The 22,591-nt window shown below is 52.6% G+C and overlaps 7 protein-coding genes across 7 annotated transcripts; 5 read left to right on the top strand and 2 right to left on the bottom strand.

Moving 5' to 3' along the window:
* Positions 1 to 111: 111 nt before the first annotated feature.
* Positions 112 to 1,853, top strand: BDV59DRAFT_43443 (thiamine transporter TPC1). The gene is made up of 4 exons (XM_073696376.1): positions 112 to 314; positions 393 to 445; positions 496 to 649; positions 715 to 1,853. Exons 1-4 carry the CDS (start codon positions 282 to 284, stop codon positions 1,435 to 1,437), a joined length of 963 nt encoding a protein of 320 aa, XP_073547311.1. The 5' UTR covers positions 112 to 281; the 3' UTR covers positions 1,438 to 1,853.
* Positions 1,795 to 3,624, bottom strand: BDV59DRAFT_202666 (tubulin alpha chain; the record flags this gene model as incomplete). The annotated part of the gene is made up of 7 exons (XM_073694093.1): positions 1,795 to 2,264; positions 2,325 to 2,828; positions 2,895 to 2,966; positions 3,015 to 3,102; positions 3,161 to 3,314; positions 3,385 to 3,443; positions 3,613 to 3,624. The coding sequence occupies 7 exons, from the start codon at positions 3,622 to 3,624 to the stop codon at positions 1,795 to 1,797; spliced, it is 1,359 nt and encodes a 452-aa protein (XP_073547310.1).
* A 4,690-nt stretch (positions 3,625 to 8,314) lies between these two features.
* BDV59DRAFT_180152 (uncharacterized protein) lies at positions 8,315 to 11,502 on the top strand. The gene is made up of 4 exons (XM_073690015.1): positions 8,315 to 8,615; positions 8,684 to 8,795; positions 8,852 to 9,330; positions 9,399 to 11,502. Exons 1-4 carry the CDS (start codon positions 8,402 to 8,404, stop codon positions 11,093 to 11,095), a joined length of 2,502 nt encoding a protein of 833 aa, XP_073547309.1. The 5' UTR covers positions 8,315 to 8,401; the 3' UTR covers positions 11,096 to 11,502.
* Positions 11,168 to 13,157, bottom strand: BDV59DRAFT_208286 (putative GABA permease; the record flags this gene model as incomplete). The annotated part of the gene is made up of 8 exons (XM_073695177.1): positions 11,168 to 11,703; positions 11,760 to 12,080; positions 12,139 to 12,479; positions 12,585 to 12,659; positions 12,705 to 12,759; positions 12,819 to 12,877; positions 12,933 to 13,003; positions 13,074 to 13,157. The coding sequence occupies 8 exons, from the start codon at positions 13,155 to 13,157 to the stop codon at positions 11,240 to 11,242; spliced, it is 1,470 nt and encodes a 489-aa protein (XP_073547308.1). The 3' UTR covers positions 11,168 to 11,239.
* Positions 13,158 to 13,956: 799 nt separating this feature from the next.
* Positions 13,957 to 16,001, top strand: BDV59DRAFT_202664 (Zn(II)2Cys6 transcription factor; the record flags this gene model as incomplete). The annotated part of the gene is made up of 4 exons (XM_073694092.1): positions 13,957 to 14,014; positions 14,064 to 14,089; positions 14,140 to 14,937; positions 14,994 to 16,001. The coding sequence occupies 4 exons, from the start codon at positions 13,957 to 13,959 to the stop codon at positions 15,999 to 16,001; spliced, it is 1,890 nt and encodes a 629-aa protein (XP_073547307.1).
* Positions 16,002 to 16,717: 716 nt separating this feature from the next.
* On the top strand, positions 16,718 to 18,234 carry BDV59DRAFT_202663 (flavin monoamine oxidase family protein; the record flags this gene model as incomplete). Its single annotated transcript, XM_073694091.1, has 2 exons — positions 16,718 to 17,622; positions 17,679 to 18,234. 2 exons carry the CDS (start codon positions 16,718 to 16,720, stop codon positions 18,232 to 18,234), a joined length of 1,461 nt encoding a protein of 486 aa, XP_073547306.1.
* A 514-nt stretch (positions 18,235 to 18,748) lies between these two features.
* On the top strand, positions 18,749 to 22,422 carry BDV59DRAFT_180144 (Mechanosensitive ion channel family). Its single transcript, XM_073690014.1, has 3 exons — positions 18,749 to 18,945; positions 19,164 to 19,850; positions 19,916 to 22,422. Exons 2-3 carry the CDS (start codon positions 19,221 to 19,223, stop codon positions 22,082 to 22,084), a joined length of 2,799 nt encoding a protein of 932 aa, XP_073547305.1. The 5' UTR covers positions 18,749 to 18,945; positions 19,164 to 19,220; the 3' UTR covers positions 22,085 to 22,422.
* The last annotated feature ends 169 nt before the right edge of the window (positions 22,423 to 22,591 follow it).

Below are 22,591 nucleotides of genomic sequence, written 5' to 3'. Positions count from 1 at the left end.
GTGTTTCTAATTTTGTCGTACTGCCCCTTCTCACCGCCCGCTTTCTGAATGGTCCCTCTCTACGCCAATCAGCGATAACGTCACGTAACAGAGAAATCATCCCCAACATTTCTTTCCTCCACTTCAACCTCTTCATTCTCTGCGTTCTACAATTCATTCTTTACTCTCACTACACCTCATCTGCGCAATTCATCTGTTTGTCCCGTTCTTACCGTCTGCATTAGGTCAATCCCTGTCAACCAACTCACCCGGACCCAACTTTTCCTTCCTTCGTCACATGCATGTCGGCCGGGGGAGAACACCTCAAAGATGAGGTGAGTGGCTGTCGATGATCAACCCCGGTTGATCGTCTCTCCCTTGGCGGAACTCTGTCATTGACAATATAATAACAGGGCACCCGCCGACAGGTCGTTCTCGCCGGTGGGATAGCTGGTCTCGTCTCCCGGTGCGTGTACTCTCTCTATCTCGCTCCAACCACCCATTAACACCCACTAGATTCTGCGTCGCGCCTCTCGATGTCGTTAAAATCCGTCTCCAACTCCAGATCCACTCGCTGTCGGACCCGGCCTCACATCGCAATGTCACCGGCCCCGTCTACAAGGGCACGCTCTCGACCATGCGCGCTATCATCAAAGAGGAGGGTGTCAAGGTACGCATTCCTCCCTTCCTCGCACCCTTCCCTCCTTCCATCCGCTAACACCATCCCTTCCACAGGGTCTCTGGAAAGGCAACATCCCCGCAGAACTGATGTACGTGTGCTACGGTGGCGTCCAATTTACCACCTACCGTACCACCACACAAGCCCTCGCGCAGCTCCCGCGCCGCCTCCCGCAACCGATGGAATCCTTCATCGCCGGCGCCTCCGCCGGCGGCCTCGCCACAGCCGCGACCTACCCGCTAGATCTGCTGCGCACACGCTTCGCCGCCCAGGGCACCGAGCGCGTTTACCCCTCGCTGCTGGCCTCCGTCCGCGACATCGCCTATTCCGAAGGACCCGCCGGCTTCTTCCGCGGCTGCTCCGCCGCCGTCGCCCAGATTGTCCCCTATATGGGTCTGTTCTTTGCCACCTATGAGTCGCTGCGGCCATCGCTCGCTGCGATCCCGGACCTCCCCTTCGGCTCCGGTGATGCCCTCGCCGGTGTCGTCGCCAGCGTGCTCGCTAAGACCGGTGTCTTCCCTCTTGACCTCGTGCGGAAACGTCTGCAGGTCCAGGGCCCCACCCGCTCGCTCTACGTCCACCGTAACATCCCCGAATACCGTGGCGTGTTAAGTACCCTCGCTTCGATCTTGCGCACTCAGGGCGTGCGCGGCTTGTACCGCGGTCTGACCGTGAGCTTGTTCAAGGCGGCGCCTGCGAGTGCGGTGACGATGTGGACGTATGAGGAATCGCTGCGCGCGCTGCAGGCCATGAACGTCGCGGCCCAAATAGAGGAGTGATCGAATTATCGTCCCACCTGGCGTGGGGCGCGGTAATGGTTTGTACATTATGATTTACTAGATGCTAGATTTACGCTTCATCGGCATGGTCAGGAGTACGTTTGTCAATTTTTTATCTTTTTGATGACAGCAAATCCATATGAAAACAATTAATACATGTATTCATATTGAACTGGGAATGGTGTCTCGTCCAGCACTCCAGACGCGGACAGAAAGTCAAAAACGCTAGAAGCAGAAACGGAAGGGGGTGTCGCACGCAGAAGGTCACGCAAGAAGGCATACAAGGTGTTGTTGGCACGGGGAAATCAAACACTCCAAGAATCAAACAGCAGAAACCGCAAGACGCGTCCCGCCCTACTAGTACTCAACTTCCTCCTCGGCCTCATTGTCGAAGCCGTCGTTGGCGACTTCCTCATAGTCCTTCTCCAAAGCAGCCAGGTCCTCGCGGGCTTCAGAGAACTCACCCTCCTCCATTCCTTCACCCACGTACCAGTGCACGAACGCGCGCTTGGAGTACATGAGGTCGAATTTGTGGTCAAGGCGACCCCAGGCCTCGGCAATGGCGGTGGTGTTGGACAGCATGCTGACGGAGCGGTCGACAGGGGCCAGCTCGCTGTCAGGAACACGCACGGGCTGCTGGTAGTTAATTCCGAGCTTGAATCCTGTCGGACACCATTCGACCAAGTTGAAGGAGGCCTTGGCCTTGAGGGCCGCGACAGCTTGGGTGCAGTCGCGGGGCACCACATCGCCACGGTACAGGAGAGCCACGGCCATGTACTTGCCATCCCGAGGGTTACAGACCACCATCTGGTTGTTGGGCTCAAAGCCTGGATGTCGTCAGCAAACCGACTCATGTGTGGGAAAAGGGATTCAAGGGATGCACGTACACTGGAAGGTCAGGTCCTGGACCTTGAAGCTCTCATGGGAGCTGCGGTTGCTCGACACCACCGGGGCATACGAGATCAGCGGATAGTGGATACGAGGGAACGGCACCAGGTTGGTCTGGAACTCAGTCAAGTCGACGTTGAGCGCGCCATCGAAGCGGAGACTGGATGTGATGGAGCTAACGACCTGAGCGATCAGACGGTTGAGGTGCTCGTAGCCGGGGCGGGGGATGTCCAGGTTCCGGCGGCAGATGTCGTAAACAGCCTCATTATCGACCAGGAACGTGCAGTCGGAGTTCTCAATGGTGCTGTGGGTGGAGAGAACGGCGTTGTATGGCTCAACAACGGCAGTGGACACGCGAGGAGAGGGGTAGATGGAGAACTCCAGCTTGGACTTCTTGCCGTATTCAGTGGAGAGACGCTCCAGAAGAAGGGCACCGAAACCAGAACCAGTACCACCACCAAAAGAGTGGAAGACCAGGAAGCCCTGCAGAGAGGAGCAGTTGTCTACGCCCGATTAGCAGGGGACCTAAGAGGAAGAGCCGGGGAACTGGTCCAATGCAGGGAGCGTACCGGCAACACGACGAATGCGATCAGCGACGGTGTCGACAAGGTCCTTTCCGACAGTGTAATGTCCACGGGCGTCTGTTCAGGGTCAGTGTGGGGTTCTGTATATGGAGCCTCGGCGCATACAGTTGTTGGCGGCGTCCTCCTTGCCGCTAACCAACAATTCGGGATGGAACAGCTGGCGGTAGGCACCGGTGCGGATCTCGTCAACGGGCTATGCCAGTTAGTTCCGTTTTCATGCTGAATTCATCGGGTGTTGTGAATCTACCTACCGAAGGGTCGAGATCGACAAAGATGGAACGGGGAACATATTTGCCGTTGCTAGTCTCGGTGAAGAAAGTCTCGAAAGAGCCTCCTTCGTTGAGTCCCTCCGCGGCTTCAGGGTCCAGACGACCGTCAGCCTTGAGACCATGCTCGAGGAGATACCTGGATGATGGCGAATGAGTCGGAGCGCAAGGGACGTGGTGGGGGAGACGGAAAAGCGGTGAAGACGTACAACTCCCAAGCACTGTTACCCAGCTGGGTACCAGCCTGGCCGATGTGAATGTGACAGACCTAGCGAGTAGAGAAGGAATTGGTCAGAATAGTGAAGCCACATGAACGATCGCAAGGGGAGGATGAAGATAGTGGAGGCGCAACTGGGGCGGGAATCTCAATGGGGTATCCCGTTCAGGGGACGCGCGGGAGGGGTGTACGGCGTATAGTGCGGGGAATGATAGCATACCTCGCCTCGCATAGTGTAGGATGAAGTCGGGGATTGAATTCAGCAGGGTAGAAAGGTTGATATAGAGGTGGTGATGAGAAGAGACCAGTGGAAAGGGAAGTGTAGAGAAGATGGGAGGAAGAGAGAGAGGGAGAGAGAGAGAATGATGATGGTCGGTCGGTCGTGGTTGGTTCCTGCCCCAGTGGATGCTGTAAACATCTCCTCTGCCAATCAGATTCCCCGATCGTCATGGTGGGGGAGAGGCCTGAGGCATCTTCTCTTTTCTCTTACTCATGCCTTATTGTATAGTTACTAGATATCTACTTGTCTATACGAAGTCCGTAGGTACCAGTCTATAATATAAGTTTAGGTTGCGTTCCATGGATCATGGAACGTAATCCACACATTTCCATGGAAGCCCAGCGAAGTATGGGACATCATCAACAATCCTAGATCGACTATCAAATCGCCGAGTAGCCAGACAGGGCAGGTAGACTGTGACTATCTCTCACATAAAGAGTATCTGTAATGAAGCACTCTAAGTCCAAACTCAACTGACCAAACTACACTCATCTCCTTGGCCTTTTAGCACAACTATACATGCCTAGATGATATCTGAACCGACTAGATCTTGCCGGAGCTAACGCCTCACGCTGACATACAGTGACATTCTGCCGAGGCTTTTCTTGACATAAAACCCTTATTAAATTGTGTAGGAATTGTCGCATTAGAATCAAGAATCCGCACTGTGTCCACCCTATTTCATTGTCTTGATACGGAGTAATATATTGCTTATTACGATAGTTAGAACTCTCATGGGGTAGACCTTCCATAATGGACAGGATCGCGACAATGATCTATGCTATCAGCTCACTGGGCTCCAGCGCACGTGGAAGAAGGAACAGGTTATATCATCAGTGTCATCTCATAAATCCCACACGAGCTCACCGCGTCAGACACTGATTACTACATCCATCACCGATGCATTGGGATGGGAATGATAAGCACTTAACATGTGCAATTGACGGATCGTTTCTCTTCAACAGAGATGCATAGGTGCATAGTTGCATACCGCACCGACGAGAAACAAGAAGAACAACCGCCACAGTAACATGCAAGAACACCAAATGGCCCTTTTTCTCAGAATAAAAATTATTTTTCCGGCCTTGGTGTCGTTGAAGGCCGAAATCTCTCCCACATGACCTCATCAAGGCTCTGTATGTTGTTTGTCTCAGAGGCAGCTGAGACATCCTCTTCGCTGATTTCAGCCAATGATGAGTTGGAATTTGAATAATCAAAATACCATGCCTGTCTACATTAATCTAGGTCCTCAGACAAACCATCGTTTCCAGCATAATCCAAGAAAGGAGTCCGGATAGTTACTAGGAGCTCATACCTTTCGTCCTCTAGCCAGGATTTGGGGTCAGCTTTTGCCAATAGACGGAGAAATATTGCGTATGGTATCTAGTATGGATTAACTTGCCATATTACAGGTTGAAGGTACACCACTCCAACGCCTCATCTGACCTGCTTCCCATACCAGACAACGTCTGTCGAGGAAGGCCTCCTCACGGAGAGTATTACAGGCAAAGAATATACCGAAGAAACGCAACTTATGCTATGGTATTATTACAGCACTTTGTAAATATAGAATGAAGTGCGCCATTAAGTTGGGGAACGTTAAGGCTCAAGTTCGTATAGTGGGATCAGACCTTGATAGAGCGGAAAAGTAAGTAAAAGCACTTTATCCGCCACTCTTAGGGCTACTTCTCATTTATGGGTTTTTTTAATGCCCGCTTCTCCCACTCAACTAGCTCACGCTATCCTCGATGGTCTTCAAACACATTAAAAGAACTGTCCTCAAGTTGTGTTACCTGCTAAACTTTCTCTGGGTAATCCGCCATATTACTACGTGAAACTAAATCGAGCACAGCGCATGTGTTCGAGTCGATTTAGAGCTACCAAAGTTCTGGACTCGCATATCCTCCTACCCCAGGTTAACAATCGAGGGCAATTAAATGTCACCAGCTGTAGTTACACCATCAACCAATCTATCTGTGACTATTTGCGGTGTAACCTATTGCTCAGGTATAAAATCCAGTCTTTAAACCAGCTGGTCTCTTTTTTCTTGCAGCAAAACTTCTAATTCTCTTTTTACTGAGCTACTCAGCTTTGAATATAACGGACAACTCTTCTACACCCATAATGAAGTCTATTCTTATCCTTACTACTTCTCTCTTCATGCTTACTGCCGCATCGCCACCTGGTGAACCAATAGCAGCCACACAGAATGTGGCAGAATTTCCCGCTCCTCAAGAGGAACTTAGTCTGTTGAAAGGCGACATGTGTCCTGCCACTCGTACGTTTTATTATTATACTACAAACTGACGAGTCATACTAAAATACATTGTTAGCAAGCGATCCTAAGATCGATGCTTGGTGTGGTGGATTTACCCGTTATCAGTGCAGTGTGTATTGCGGCAGCTTACGTTTCAGGTGTTATCAATGCACTTCGACTAGTTGTCGATGCACGAACCGTGGCTGTTAGACGAAGCCATAATAGCTGAAATATTAAGTTGCTGTGGATGATTTGATCCGAAGAGGAACTATTTTGGTACTGGAATGATCTTCGAGACAGTTATCGAAGCTTTTATATTCCTGAAGTGTTGAACAAGAGATTTTGATCAAATCTAACGAACTGTTATTCCAATTGGCAAATAAGTCTACTACGTACGTTGGGTGTATTGATTCCTTAGAGATTGGTGTTGATAGTACTACTGCGTATGCTGTACGATGCAGGTCACACCTATGAGGAGTTCCACTGCGTGTGGAGAGTTGCCGCCAACTGAGGATTCAGGAGCCCTTCAGTACCACTACCCAACCACCCAAACTTTTCTCAATTTCCTTGATAACCCCCTATAGAGTTGATAGCCAACACGATGATTGCACGTCTCACAAACGAATTAATATAGAGATTGCGAGTATGCTGGAAGAACACGAACTCAACTCTCCAGCTCGAGTGAACTCGCACCTTTATTCTTGCCTCAACCCATTGTTCTACAAAAGGAACATGTTTCATTATGACGGTTGGGCACTGGCTTGGGTTATCCTGAACCAGAAGCATAAAACTGTGTCGAAAGCCCTCGCCACAAGACCCAGAGTATTGGTTGAGCCTCTTACTCTTGCGGCGGAGAGTGGCCAAGACCAACTTTTAAAGCAGCTCCTCGACATTGAACATGCCAAGTTTGAACCACTGTTCCCACTGGAAGTCTGTCATACCTGGTCTTGTAACCTTTGCATGGGCTGGACAGCTCCGCGCATTACTGGAAGAACCTGCGCTCTCTCAGAGGACATTACTCGAGTTGAATCGTTCGACGTTGGCGAATATGGGCGGACCTCTATCGCGTGCAGTTGCAGGTGGGCACCTTCAAGCTGTCGAAACTCTCCTCAATCCAGGCCACTGCGTTCATTATAAAAAAGATGCAGATGGGCGCACTCCTTTGTCACATATGGCAGAAATGGATTGCATCGATATTGCCAAAATTCTACTGGGCTCGAAATATCACGACATCAACTCCGTCGACTTTTACGAGAAGAAAGCTGTACACTATGCAATACCATGGCCATGCTGGGATGGTTGATCTTTTGATGCGATCCGGGGTTCGCCCCAGATGAAGAAGATGAGATAATATCATTCTCGTACGCCGCTGAATGTGGCCACGTTTCAGTCATGAGACACTTGGTTAAGTCTAACAAGTTTAATCCTGACTCCACAGACCCATATGGTGGAACTCCATTATAATACGCTGTCCATAGGGCTGCTGATGCTTCGGCTGTACAGTTCCCACTTGGTGCGACTGGTGTAGATGCTAATTCCAGGGACGACGTAGGACGGACCCCGTTTGTCTATGCTTGTAGAGTTGGTAATTTCCCAGTTGTGGAACTGCTGGTTAAATCCTGGAGAGTCGAGCTGAATGCTCCAGACGATATTGGGCAAATACCATGCTCTCATGCTTTTTTGGGGTATGAAGACTGGATCGAGGAGCAGAATATATCATATTACTGGCGTGATCTCCCCCCTACCAGGAAGTTTTTAGTTTGTTGTGGCAAGGTTGACGTCGACCCTCGGGGCATGGACAAGCGTTCCCCTGTCTTGTATGCCGCTGAGAGACTATACGCGAATGATTTCAAGCTTTTGATAAACTCGGGCAACGTGGATTTGGATTCCAGAGATGGAGATGGCCGAACAACACTGTCATATGTAGCTGAGGCCAACTATTATCCTGTTATCAAGCATCTCCTGAATATTCGCGAAATTCGGTTCGGATCAAGGGACAGGTGGGATGACACACCATTGTCATATGCCTAGAGAAATCTCAGACTCATTCGTGGGCGGCGGGCCTATATAAAACGCCTAGAACGACTGGAAACCGAGGTTTAGCTGCTGAAACACTGTCTTTGCAATAATACTTATGGAAGCTTAAGTGAGCTCCAAAGTAGAAAGCCGAGAAGCAAGCTCATGACTGGATGTGGTAGGTTGCACTAGTTCGTATGGAAGCTTCAGCCCTTTCTCGTAGTAAACTAGTGCTTACGGCTTGACAGACCAATCTTAAGGGTCACGTTATTCTTGTGCATATAGTACTTCTATGGTGTTTTCATACGGTAAGCACAGCCTGCCACGTCAAGCCTCCCGTATCTGCCTGACAGAAGGACGAAGCTGATTCACTTCCTGTAATCCACTCCGCTATATAGCACCGCTCCCAGTTCTCAAACAGCAACTCTAATCCATTTGAAGTCATCTATCGCCAATATGAGCAGATACAGATCCTCTCGCTCAAGCCAACCCCAACAAGCAGATAGCTATCTTCAGGTTGGAGAAAGCCGGTATGCCATACACACCCCCAATGTGACACCACACCCTTTCGGAGATTTCCCCTCTACACACGTAATTCCTCCATATATGCATTCCACACAAGGACGGCCTTCCAGAGTGCCGAATTTATATTCGGATATAGTCCATGAGTGTTAGTATTTTCATTATCGGCAGCCGACTCTGAATACATTCCCTCATACAACCTCTTATCATAACTAGACTACGATCCTATGCGACCAACTTCAAGACGGCCAATTTATATAGGTTCATATACTCCTCCTACACAAGGGCCTCAACCACTGTCAGACCCATATTCACATGATTTTTCACCGTAAGTCCACATTGATCCTGGATGGCGATACGGGGAGTCCTAAAATAATGTAACAGCACTTCAAACCCGAGGGTGGTTCAAGTTCCTAAAGTGCATTCAAACCCGACGACATATGTACAGACAGATGTCAGGGATAGCAAGCACCAAAAACATAGGTCATCGGGTCGGAAGGGCGACGCAGGAATAGCCGAGAAAGAGCACGAGAAGATATATGATGACATAAAAAAGGATTGCAAACGGGGACCTAAAATCATTCAAGAAAGGCAAAGAGAGCGACAAGGAACTGCAGCTTCTACAAAGACCAGTCGATCAATACCAGACAGGGTATTTAATTCAGCTTGGGAGTTGCCAGATGTTGTCGATGGGATTCCCGACAAGAAGTCTTATCTACTAAAGGCACTCACATTGACGAGGTCAAAAACCCGAGTGAGAGTGACGACATGTGAGAGCTATATCATGGAGCGGTATGGGCCTACTGGGCTTGCACTCCTTGACATTATAGTTCAAGCTCTAGACCAAATCTGTGGCACTTCGGGTGAGCCATCCTCCCATCCTTCCAGATATCGAGATACGTGTCCTGGGAAATTCCTGACATAAATGCAGAGAGCCCCGGCATATTAATAAAAACACACCGAGATTCGATTATTGTACTTCTAGACGACTCCAATAGCAACCTTTGGAATCTGCTGACATGGCTTTGTTTAACATTCCGCCAGCCGGAACCGGGCAAAATTGCCTTGTCGACTGGCGAGACTACTCACGAAGGCCTGAAACTGGCACCACTGGCGGGGTCATTCGCACTAGGAAAGAATTGCTGGCTCTCCCTCTTCGAAACAGCAATCATCGCGATGGAACCGCGCGTCCGCCCTTCTGAGGAATCATTTCTGGATATCGATTTCGGGTTAATGCTTCAGCTTGCAGCAGTGGAGTATCCAGTCAGGGTTGAATCTGGCTTGGTTCTCCTCGGGTATTCTACTGCCCTAGTCCCTGTAGAAGAGGTCGATAATCGGACAATCCTCTGGCACCTGGAGACGGCCGATGACGACTCTCAGTTGAAGGCTACGCAGTTACAGGCCACAAAAGGAAAGTGGGTGAAAAAGCGAACCCTAGAATCGTTGGGATCGAAGAGAGCGTTACTTGGCTGGTGTCCGGAAGCAGTAACGCTTTTGGGAACGGCCAGCCTGAATTTTCCCATGCGATGGTCCGACGCAAAGGAAAAACGCACGACATGGAAATGGAAAGGTGCAAATCTCCAGTTCATTGCAACAACAACATCGCCTCTTCAGATAGGAGCCCAGGCTGGCATGACGTTCGATAGAAGCATCAACACACTACGCTTCAGCCCTGGGAGCAACTACCTCAAATGCTTGAATCACAGTTCCAAGGAGCAGGTTGTTCTCTATGATGTCGGTGAATCTCGAGCCTGGCTTGTGCCCCTGATTTGTGTGTACCACCAAATGCTTGTGGCATACTGGCACAGAATTCCAGAGGGATCACGAAAAGCTACGATACCCTTGTCAATTCCATCTTTTGATGGCGCGTCAGCATCATTGGCAGCTCTCAGGGACTCTGGGGGATATGTGATCCAAGGGTCAAGAAGAGACCGGCTTACCGTGCGAGACTTGATACTCGGATTCTCGGTGAACCTGTCGAAAATGTCTTTAAGGCCGCCAGTCAGGTCTGAAATATACGGCTATGAATTCATGGACATTGTCACAGATTCCCCTGAGAGCGAGCTTAAGAGGTGCCGTATGGTCAAAACAGGCCTGCCTTGGACACCGCTGTTGAGCCGTGTCAACTGTCTCTTTTGTTCCGGGCTTGGGGATGCCATATATGGCCATAGGACTACCGCCCGTGACTCACCCTGCAATAAGCTCCCCCAAGGTCTGGACTGGTTAGCCGCGTCCATGTGCAGTATTGAAGCCTTGAGCGATCGACATAGCAACAAAGATATGGAGATAGCGCGCCGCCTTTCCAGCCAGCACTACTGGTTCTTAACGGGCACGCCCTTCCAAACATGCCAACATGGACAGGGAACCCGAGTCTCTTGTTGGGATACAAGCCCTATTTTGCAGGATATTAAAAGGCGAATGCCCCAGGTGTGGTGTAAAGCCGACGAACATTATGGTCATGGGGCAGTCGTCTTCGGTCGAAGAAAAGCAGCAATAGACCAGTCACCCCCACCCCTGGCTCAGATGGGCCAGAAGTCCAGTCGTTCCAACATGTTGGCTAACTACATTCACCGCTTGAAACTGGACAAGGCCATTCCTACGGACCTCAACCAACAACAAAGAGCTTAATATCATGCTTGCCATGTCATTCCAGTACAATTGGAATACAGCAATATTCGACACTGAAAAACTGAAATGCTATATATCAAAGGCTGTTCAGGGTGAATTGGCTCCCAGAAAGAGCTAAACATTGAACTGACCTCTGAATCCCCACTACATCCCATATGATCCGATATTTGGCCCTTCGTACACCTTCCTCCCTTTGTAGACCCAATAAATTGCGCTGAATATAAGCACCGCTCCAAAGATTAAGCAGGCATAGTTCATGTTGACAGGCGTCACCGGTTGATATGGCGGGAAGACCATAAACACACTAGTATAAGTTAGGTAGACCAACGATATAATATTGGTAGCCACTCCAAAGCGCCCCAATTTCCAGGGTCCATAAGCGAGAACCCCTGGGGTTGCGAGACGACGCCAAAGCAGGAAGCCTATTGGAACCAGATATGAGATATGAAGCCCGAAGATAGCCAAGGAGATAATCGCATTAAATGCGGTTGTTGATCCGACATTGACTAGGCCGAGAAGGACCATGATGGCGCTAGTCGCCAAAACTGCGCGAGTTGGTAGCTCGGTCCGGGAGTTGACTTTCGAAAGATACCCGGAGAACGGAACGGCTAGTCAACGTCAGTAAGTCGCTTATGTTGCAGCGAGTGCTACAGCATAGGCATACCCTGATCACGAGCTAACGACCATACCATACGTGCCGTCGAGGCCATGAGTGGGATAGTAGCCAATCCTGCCATTGCAATGAGGGTGCTTGTCATGGCTGAGCTAGCAGCGGCACCCCCGGTTGCATTCTTGAATATTTCGATGAAAGGAAAGCCGGTGCTGCTGTTGAGCGCAGTATTCATGTCCCCCATGCAGAACAAGAGAGTCAGAAGAAATGCGAATCCCAGAGTGCCGTTTATCGCAATGGATCCCAGCATACAATGCGGTACAGACACCTCTGGATGCAGCATCTCTTCGCCCATGTGAATGGCTCCATCATATCCTCGGGAAGCAATCAGAAAGGGCAGTTCAGAAGTTCAACGAGAGGAGCGGCTACTAACCGACCAAAACATAGCAGCTTGAGAGCATGCCAATACACCATGGAACGCCGTTATCTGACCATCCCGTGTTGTTCTGGAAAAATGTGAAGACAAACCCAGCTGAGTGTCTGGTTGGTGAGCAAACCCAGATAGCCACAAAGTTTCCTATGAACGCGAGGACGTGAATGAAAAACGAAGCACCCTCGACAAGGGACATGAGCTGAGAGCCCCAAACATTAATTATTGTAGCTAGGGCCGTAAGAGCCCAGTAGAGCATTGTCCCGTGCCAACGTTGAAACTCGTACGTCTCATAGTTGAGGACCAGAAGGCCTTGTATCATGGTGGCCGCCAGAAAGGGCGCACTTGCTGTAAATGCGATCCAACCAAAGGTTGCTGATGGGGTCATTAATAAACCATCTCACATGGGGTTTCTTTGGGTAATGTGCTTGCCTATCCACCCAACGCACCAGCTAAGTATGTCTCGCAGCCTCTCTGGGGCTAGTTTGGCAATATAATGATATTGACCGCCTGCTGTAGGATACCTGCGTTTTATTAGCACCATCTAATCCCAAAGGTAGGCTTTCTACATTGAAGCCATCTCCGCTAGAGATGCCGCAGTTACTGCTGCACCGCATGCCGCCACTAGGGTAGATTGTTAGAAGAGCCGTTCAACAAATCCAAGTGCAGAGGACTTAACTTACAGAGATATCCATATACCAGGGAAACCGGACCCCCGCTGATCAACCCAGATACCATGGTACTATCGGGACATGTCAGTACTGACTTTCAGAGGCCGCATGTCTAATCTGTAGAACCTTGATATTGCCTCCCATGTTGCCATAAGCACCACAACCATAGAAAGTATGGTGAGACGGGAAAAGCCTCTCTGCGTGGAAGAGTCATAAATGGGCACGCGTCGAATTTGGGGAAGGGTTCCTTGCCTTTAACACCTGTACTTCGCCAATATTGACACATTTGTCATCTGCTCCAGGAAGATTATCAGGCCCATCAGGATCGTGCCTCTTGGCGTTCGCTTCCATGTTGCATGTATGCAGGGCAACACTAAGGCAAAGGGTGCAAGGGAGGGGAGACTTCTGGGTAGACTACACATATAATATACTGCAAGCTAGGTCCCGTTGCTTTGTCCTTATCTGGATGAATCTAAAATTGGAGAATACGCTCGTCCTCACGAGGACAACGTTTCAATGAACACAAAATATATCACATGGCGTATGGATGGATGGAGGCATGGCCAATCGCACTTTTAGGCGTGATTGGGTTTAGCGCTCCTTAAGTGACCGGAAAACGAATCACAGTTCAATACAAGCAATGGATATCAGTTTAAGGAGCGTCAAGGCTAGTCATAGACCGCTAGTCAGGAACACGTCTGCGGAATGGGACCGCCCATATAAGGATACAGCTTGGTTTCTAACAGATATGGCTAGGATGGACGAGAAATAAAAATACGCTTTAAGGTCTAATATGACCGTTAAGTACTCGATTCTACTACGTCCTTACTCTTCCCTATGCAAGCAGTATACCCGTACCCTTATCAAATGAGTTCCGAGATAACTACTCCATCATTTAGACCCACTGCTTATCGTCCGCTCATCGATTGTCAGATTTGTGACGACTGTACTCTTATCTATGCACATCTTCGCCATGGGACTTCTTAAAGCATGACTTCAACGTGCAAGCTCAGTCGCCACTGCGACAAAGAAGTGCGGAATTACCGCCTATCTTGGACTGTGGGGGGAATAAGGCTTCCCCGCATTCTCGGAACCCATCCTGCAGGTTTCCAGACACTGACTGCATCGGGGATAAAACTTAGCGTACGAAATGACAACGGTGATGTCCGAGAAAGCGACAATTGCACCTAGTAGAGTGAAAGCGCGCAGTAAGCTTCACAAGCACGAGCCACTAGTGGGAAGAAGCTGACTTGTCAGGCGGCTGCCTGCGTTGCAAGCAACGGGTACGTTAATGGGGATGAAAAAGAGCTTAATTCTTACGTTGCGATACCAGAAGATCAAATGCGACGAGACTCGGCCGCATTGCAATCAGTGCACGAGACGACAATACGAATGTCCTGGATATAAGAGGCCGCTGAAATGGTCTTCCAAATACGAAATCGTGAGGGCTGGCGATGGCCAGGCCAAGAGAAGCAAACGGGGCTCTCTCAGTGACTGCGTGTCTGGTAATAGAGAGAGGCTGCTGCAGGGTGATCCGTCTGCTACAGGTGTGTCCGAAACCGAGTATCCCAGTCTACCGACTGCTCCAGTGACCGCACAGGCCGAAGCATTAAGCCTTGAATCTGCTGCATCATGCACAGGCGATATTACCTCTTTTGTCTACGCAGAAGTGCCTGATTCCAATTTTCACACGATAAACACAGACGTGGACACGAGCACCGGTCCGTTCCAGGATTGTTTCACTGGCGGCTTTACCCAATGGCCCGACTTGACAACGCTACCAGAGCCACCCCTGGAGGACGATGATACGCGTATCTCGCGACACTACTTCTCCGAAGTCTGTCACATAAACTCCTGCTTCGACTCACACCGGAACCATTTCCGTGTGGAGGTAGGAAGCATGATGAGCACACACCCCCTCATATACCACTGCATTCTGTCCATGTCAGCGGCCCATCTCGCCACGAAACGCAGGGACTTGGTAACCACAGCATTGGACCATAGAACGCGAGCCATATCATGCTTGACAGAGGAGATCACGAAAGCAAAGACAACAGGCAACGACCGCAGTCCAGCGTCCGATAGTGATCTCAAGGTGCTATTAGCCAGCATCTTACTCGGGACAACAGAGGTATGGCCACCCTGATATACACCGCTGCCTGTGATCTAAATGGCTATAATATTCAGGGATGGCATACTCCTTCATCGCTCGGTATCACGCATCTACACGGGGCGCGAGTCCTCTTCAAGAGATGGCTCTCACGCACCCCCGAGCTCAGCAACTCGAGTTCCGCCTACGCCTCCCGGGTCAACAGTTTCATGGTAGGCATAATGGCCTACTGGGAAGCCGTCTCCTCCTTCGTAACGCACCAGCCTCTGGACACACTCTCGTATCTTGACGGTTTCAGCGATCAGAGCGGAATATCCTGTATCTACCCTAACCCTTGGTCCGGCATCTGCACTCCCATGTTTATCTCCCTCGCCAAGGCGGGCACCTTATCCAGACAGCGGTCCTTCCTGAGACGTCTCTCTCTAACAGGCGCGTCGAGGCACCTCCGCGATGAGCTGCACGCGGATCTGGTGACACAAGCGCGGGAGACAGAGAAGTTCGTTCAAGGGTACCGGATTCCATGCCAAGCCCAGATAGGAGGCACGGACGACGAGCGCACCCCGGTTGCTCATCTGCAGCAGATCGCGCAGATATATCGACTATCGACGCTTGTCGAGCTGTACCGGGTGTTTCCCGAGCTTCTCGGCAAAGGGGCTCATACGTCCAGAGTGTCTGATCAAGTCATAGCTCTTGCGACGGGGACCTTGACGCTCATCCAGTCGCTTCCGTTCACCTCGGGGGTTAACTGTCTCTTTACAATCCCGCTGCTCATTGCAGGGAGTACTCTACAGCCTCAAACACGCGCTGACGGGGGTGTCGATGAGAGCCCTGTCTGGGGCAACATCGGGACAGAACTACTCGCGATCTGCGGTCAGGAACAGGTCTGTCTTCACTGGCGGGCTGTCGCGCGCGAACGCCTCCGGGCTGTTTACGACTATGTCGGGATGGGCGCGGTATGCTGCGCATTGGAGATTCTTGAGAGAGTCTGGCAACGGGCAGATACAGCTAGTGAAATAGGTGCCGTAGAGTTTGTGCAGTGGACGGATGTGATGACGGAGGAGAGACTAGAGGCGCTTTTTGGGTGATGGCGGTTATCCCGATTGGGTCAATAGGTGCGCTGACTCGAGGATCCGATTGGACGGTGGCTCTATACATACAATCACGCAGACTGCAATATGCGTATTCCATCAAATTCTAGCTTCCATCCTTCGAGTTGGTGAACGTAAAAACGGACATCCAGGTCATCTTAAGGAGTTCCAGAAGGCACCATTTTAAATGAGGACCTAGAGACCTAAGGAGGAGCCTGTAGTGACTACACCTAAGGTAGTTCACTGTTCTCATTCACCCATGTCTACCCTACCTCACGTTTTCAATGGATAGTTGTCAAACCGAGAAGACCCTGAAAGACCACTATACCGCACCACTAGGTATCTAGGCACTTTTTCAGGCTGAGAATAATGATGAACTTGCTTGGAAACGTGGAGGTCGGCGGATGAGGAAGTTGTAACTGTCGTAGCACTGGATAGTACTTTTGCTTGTTATACGTGTGTATCACTATTCGATGGATGCATTCTTCTGTAGATATTCCGGATCACTTCAGGGTTATCCACACGAGCAGTGATGCCGCCGAATGATAGACCGCCGCTTACCTGATTTGGCAAAAAAGTGCGCCAACCATACCATAGACACAGCCAACACGATTGACAGATGCGAATGCCATGAGTGACCGATCTATAAGACGTGCCTATATCTCCCCTCTGTGCAGATCCACAAACGAACCCTACGACAAACTACGACTACAATGGCTCGCTCTAAAGAAGGATTCCTGTGGACCCCGAAGCAATGCCACGAGGGACTCGACACAGACGCCGTCCAAGGCAGCTCAAGCACCATCCGACCGGCCTACGACGTGATTGTGATCGGGGCCGGGTTCGCGGGGCTCATCGCCGCGCGGGAGCTCAGCCGGACGCACGGGCAGACGGTGCTCTTGGTGGAAGCGCGCGACCGCATCGGCGGACGCACCTGGACAGCCCGAGTGCTGGGCGAGGAGATTGAGATGGGCGGGACCTGGGTCCACTGGGACCAGCCGCACGTGTACAGCCAGCTCCAGCGCTACGGGCTGCACAGACACCTCAAGACATCGGCGGGCACGCTGGCGCCGACGATGCAGCTCTTCCGGCCGGCCGGGGGGCCGGTTGAGGAGGTGTCGATTGAGGAGACCGCGGCGGTGCTGGAGCGGGTGGCGCAACGGTTCTTCACCGTCGACGGACTGGAGAGTCGGGCGTTGATGCCGTACCCGCATGACCCGCTCCGGGAGCCCGCACCGTGGAGGCGGTATGACGGGATGAGCGTGCAGGATCGGCTGGACCAACTGGGGGACGTGTCGGGGCGGGAGAAGGCGCTGTTGGAGTCGACTGTGAGCACATTCGGGAGTGCGCCGGGCAGGGAGATTGGGTTTGTGGAGGCGCTGCGGTGGTATGCATTGGGGGGGCACCGCATGGCCGGGGTGTTTGAGAAGGCGGGAGTCTACAAGCTCGGGAAGGGCGGGATGACGGCGTTTGCGCGGGCGATCTTACATGAGTACCGAGGGGATATGCTGTTCCAGACGACGGTCAGGGAGATCAAGCAGGAGGGAGAGACCGTGCTGGTCACGTGCGCATCAGGGCAGGTGGTGCGCGCGAGGGCGGTGGTGTCGACCATTCCGCTGTGAGTGACCGACCCCTTGCACCGATGTGTTGGCAATGAGACTGACCCAGGGGTAGGAACTGTCTGGGGGATGTCAGGTTTCAGCCACCGCTGTGCTCGGTGCGACAGGCGGCGATCGCGAGGGGACAGATGAACACCGGGGCCAAGATCCATGTCAAACTCCAGCAAACACGACCGGGGTGGTTTTATACCGCGGATGGGAATGGGGACGCGCGGTTCGTGTTTGCGTTCTCGGACCACAATGGCACGCAGGGCTCAGGGCCAACCGGGACGTGGTGCATTGGGTTTGGATACAACGGGCAGCTGACGGAGAAGCGAGACAGCCGGGAGATCGTTGGGCGATTCCGGCAGGAGATCCTCCCCACGGCAGAGGTGGAAGCGTATGCAACGCACGACTGGGCGAAGGATGAGTACGCGAAGGGGGTGTGGGCATGCTGGGGAGCGGCGAGTGCGAGCCACTATCTAGACAGGCTCCAGCAGCCGCATAAACGGGTGATTTTCGCGAGTGCGGACTGGGCCGATGGCTGGCGAGGATTTGTGGACGGGGCGATAGAGCGGGGACAGGAAGCGGTGCGAGCGGTGATGCAGTTGGATGGAAAGGCGAAGTTGTAATTGTGAGATCATGAACATGACCCGAGTTGGAATAGTTGGCCTCGTTGATGCAAGGAAAGTGCGGGGTTGACATTTCTACAGCCGTTATGCACGTGATAGAGGAGAGCCGTAGTAGCAGAACAGCAGAGATGCGCCATCCAATTCAAGCTCCATCATTCGGATCAATCAGACGGGAGGTACAGGATGATGGGTGCCATGCTCTGCGGACCGTATTGATCTATTTTCGAAAATTCTGAAGTTCGGTTGAGATGGACCGCGGGTTTCATCTTGATTGCAGGATGAACGTGCCTGGTGGCGTTCTTGGCTCGCCACCTGGTCGACGCCGGTACCTGGTCGTTCTTCCAGTATAACAGAGAACCACAGGAAAACCACCCGAATAAGAGAAAGAATAGATAGAATGACAATTGAAGAGAAGAACAGAAAATAGACCGAAGGAGAGAATGCCCGGGAAGAAAGAGAAGCACAAATCGGATGGAAAACAAGAATAATTAAAATCCAGATCGACCGGTCTGGACTGATCCCGTGCGATCGGCGTCTTTCCGCGTCTTCACCTCCAAGTGCACTTCATCGTCTCCATCTGCTTTTTCTTCCACATCTTCTTCCTCTCCCGCTTCTCTTCTTCCATCTCATCCACGGTTCCTCTGGGTTCCTCATCCATTCTTTTCCTCCCTCCTTCTTTTCCCTCTCGCTTCCTCCTCTCCACTTCCCCTGGTTCGTCTGCCTGCTTTTCTTTCTTGCCTCTCCTTCCCCAATCCTCCAATCCCAATTCCAATTCCCAAATCTATCCCAATTCCTTTCCCTCATCCTCCTCCCGGCATTCTTCTCGTCATTCCTTGATCGACCTCCTGATTGTCCCGTTCCAGTTGCATCTGCAATCCCACATCTTCTTCCACTCCCTCTTGTCACATTCCTCATTAACCTTAACCTAGTCCTCCCCATCTACCAATCTAATTTCCCACCCCCCGACATCCTGGCCTGGTGCCGGTATGTCGTCCCCGGCTGATGAGCGCCCCGCGCCCAAATACCCCGTGGAAAAGTCCAAAGATGACTCCGATGACATCTCTCCGGCCTCCGAGGCTGGCACCTATGTCAACGAGAGCTCCAATCCCAGCAGTGGGAATCACCTCCGCGTGAACACCGACGCCGCCGACGATCATGACCGGCTGGCCCTGCGTTCTCCCTCCGCGGCCCGGGAGCAGGCTATGCGCCTCGAGGATGACCTCGCCGTCCTCGAGGCCGAACGCGTCGCCTCGCGTTCGACCCAGGAGCACCCGGAGAAAGAAGGGGATGACAACCAATCCCTCTCGCGCATTCGCTCGCGTCGCTCCCAGACCGTTGACGAATTCGACGAGGCCACCAATCCCCTGCACGAGAAGGCCGCCGTCTACAACCCCCCGGATAACCCCACCACCAGTGTGGCCAAGTTCATCAAGAAACTCCACGAGAAAAGTTTCGTCCTCCGCTATCTGACCTACATTGCCCCCGTCGTCATCATCCTCCTCATCCCACTGCTGGTCGGTGCCCTCGCCTACCCTAATGCCAGTGTCGGTGGCGTCCAGCTCCTCTGGTTTTCCGTCTGGCTGGAGATCGTCTGGTTGACCCTCTGGGCCGGTCGAGTATGTACCCATTTCTCTTCCCCCCGCCAAACCACTCCCCAGGGCCTTGCTAACGTCACTTACAGGTCCTCAGCAAAGCCATCCCCCCCGTCGTGGGTCTATTCGCAAGCATCTTCACCAACAACGCGAAGAAATGGCGTGACATGGCCCGCCAACTGGAAATCCACGGCACCCTCTTCTTCTGGTGGCTCGGCGTGGAGATCTCCTTCCTCCCCACCATGAAGAACCACCACGTCGACAATGACTCGCGCACCCGCTCGTGGGAAAACACCGTCAACAAGATCATCATCGCCATCTTCGTCTGGACGATCCTCAACCTGATCGAGAAAGTGATCATCCAGCTGATCGCCATCAACTTCCACACCCGCACCTACGCCGATCGTATCGAGATCAACAAGTTCCAGATTGGAAGCTTGACCAAGCTGTACGACTTCTCGCGCAACCGGATCTCCGACAACGATGAAGCCTTCGAGGAGAAGAAGGATACCCCGGGTAGTGGCGCCAAGACGCCCCTGCAGTACGCTAATAAAGCCCAGCGGGTGGCCAAGGGCGCCCTCAACAAAGTGGGCGACATGGCGGGCGCCGTGGCGGCTGACTTCACCGGCCGCAAAGCCACCAGCAGTACCCACCCCTACCAGGTCGTCTTGACCCTCTTGCGCACCACCTCCGGCTGCCAGGTGCTCGCCCGCCGCCTCTACCGGACCTTTGTCCGCGACGGCTTCGAGACCGTCTTCTCAGGGGACCTGAAGGAGGCCTTCGACGACAACGAGGAGGCCGAGGCCGCCTTCGCCATGTTCGACAAGGACATGAACGGCGACATCTCCATGGATGAGTTGGAGGCCGTCTGTGTGGAAATCGGTCGCGAGCGCAAGTCCATCACCGCCTCGCTCAAGGATCTGGACTCGGTCGTCTCCCGACTCGACAACGTGCTCGAGTTCTTCGTCGTCGTCATCGCCCTCATCGTCTTGGTCTCCATCATCTCGACCTCCGCCGCGGGTGTCCTGACGTCCGCCGGTTCCAGTATCCTCGCCTTGTCTTGGCTCTTCTCCGCCACCGCCCAGGAGTTCCTCCAGTCCGTGGTCTTCGTCTTCGTCAAGCACCCGTTCGATGTCGGTGACCGCGTCACCGTCTACGGTAACTCCGGCGACGCCGGTCTGGGTGACGACTACTTCGTCAAGCAGATCTCCCTGCTGTACACCGAGTTCAAGAAGATGCAGGGCCACATCGTCCAGGCGCCCAACAGCTACCTCAACACGCTCTTCATCCTCAACCAGCGCCGGTCCGGAGCCTTGGCTGAAGCCATCCCCATCGTCATCAAGTACGGCACCACGCTGGACCAGATCGACGCGCTCCGCCAGCGCCTCCTCGAGTTCGTCCGCAGCGAGCGCCGCGAGTTCCAGACCAACATCCTCACCGAGATGCGCGCGGTGACCGAGAACTTCTCCGTGACGCTCAATGTCGTCTTCTTCTACAAGTCCAACTGGCAGAACGAGGGCCTCCGGCTGCAGCGCCGCAATAAGTTCATCTGCATGCTCATGATTGCCCTGCAGGAGATCGGCATCGAAGGACCTCGCATGAACCTCCAGGGGGCCCGCGTCGACATCCCCTTCCACGTTACGGGGATGCACGGGCCTTCCGCCCACGCCGGCCCCTCCAACCCCGACGGCCAGAACCCCCCCGTCGACATCTCCGGCAAAGACCTCCCCGAGAACACCGCGTCCAGCAGCGCCACCGCGGCCCGCCACCCCTCCATCCTGCGCAAGGGCATGGACACCGCTGCCGCCCGGGCTCGCGGCGACACCATCTCCTCCCGCAAGCATGTCGACTTCTCCCTCGGCATGCGCGAGTTTTCGTCCGGTGACGTGATGGGCGACGTCTTCGAGGACCGCGGCCGCCGCATCGACGACGTCGTGCGCGCCGCCAACCGCGAGACCGCCGAGCGCCGCATCCAGGAGGAGGAGGAAGAGGAGGCCGACCGCCAGAGCCGCGCGTCTTCCTCCCGCCACCGCGCCTCCCACTCCAACCTCAGCGTCCCGTCCCACACCGAAGGTCGCAAGTCCACCGAGTCCGGTCACAGCCTCTCCTCGCTCAGCCGGAATCGCTTCTTCCGCCACCGCGGCAGCACCAGCCGTGAACGCGAGGACCTCGCCGAGCAGGGCCGCTACGACCAGAACGCCGCGCTGTCGCAGATCCGCACTGTGTCGCCGTCCGGTAGAAGCCTCGACCGCCATTGATTGTACAGGATGCGTTGCTTGCCCCTATATGTCTATCTTATCCTGGAACTCATAATGATACCTCTTCGTCTGTTTCCGTCTGACGCTCTATTTACGCTACATACGAGTGGGAGGGTTTGTCGAGCAAAATCTGTTTGGAGTATTTAGTTTAATGGCTTGGACGTCCCGTCTGTGTGCCTTGCTCGCTGGTTTCCTGTCTGGTTCTTTCCTGCTTGTAGCCGGTGCAGCGTGCGGCACTGATGCTGACGGGTATCTACTCTCATTCACCCTGTCAATAATTAGATCTATACATAATCTCAGCTATTTGCATCCCCGAATTCAATGCTGCATCCCTTGACATTTATAAATTGTGCTGGCACTACGTCCTTACAATATTGAAAACAAGCCAAAATGAAGTTGATGCAAATGATACATGCAGTTTGAAAGGTAGAGAAAATAACCCCAACTCCTCCCACAATGCATATCAATCAATCACTCACCTAAGATCATACATACATGTAGCGCGCA

This window comes from Aspergillus ambiguus, assembly GCF_047715705.1.
Source record: "Aspergillus ambiguus strain CBS 117.58 unplaced genomic scaffold BDV59scaffold_19, whole genome shotgun sequence".
In the NCBI taxonomy this organism is placed as follows: domain Eukaryota; kingdom Fungi; phylum Ascomycota; class Eurotiomycetes; order Eurotiales; family Aspergillaceae; genus Aspergillus; species Aspergillus ambiguus.
This window is presented reverse-complemented; position numbering and strand designations above follow the sequence as displayed.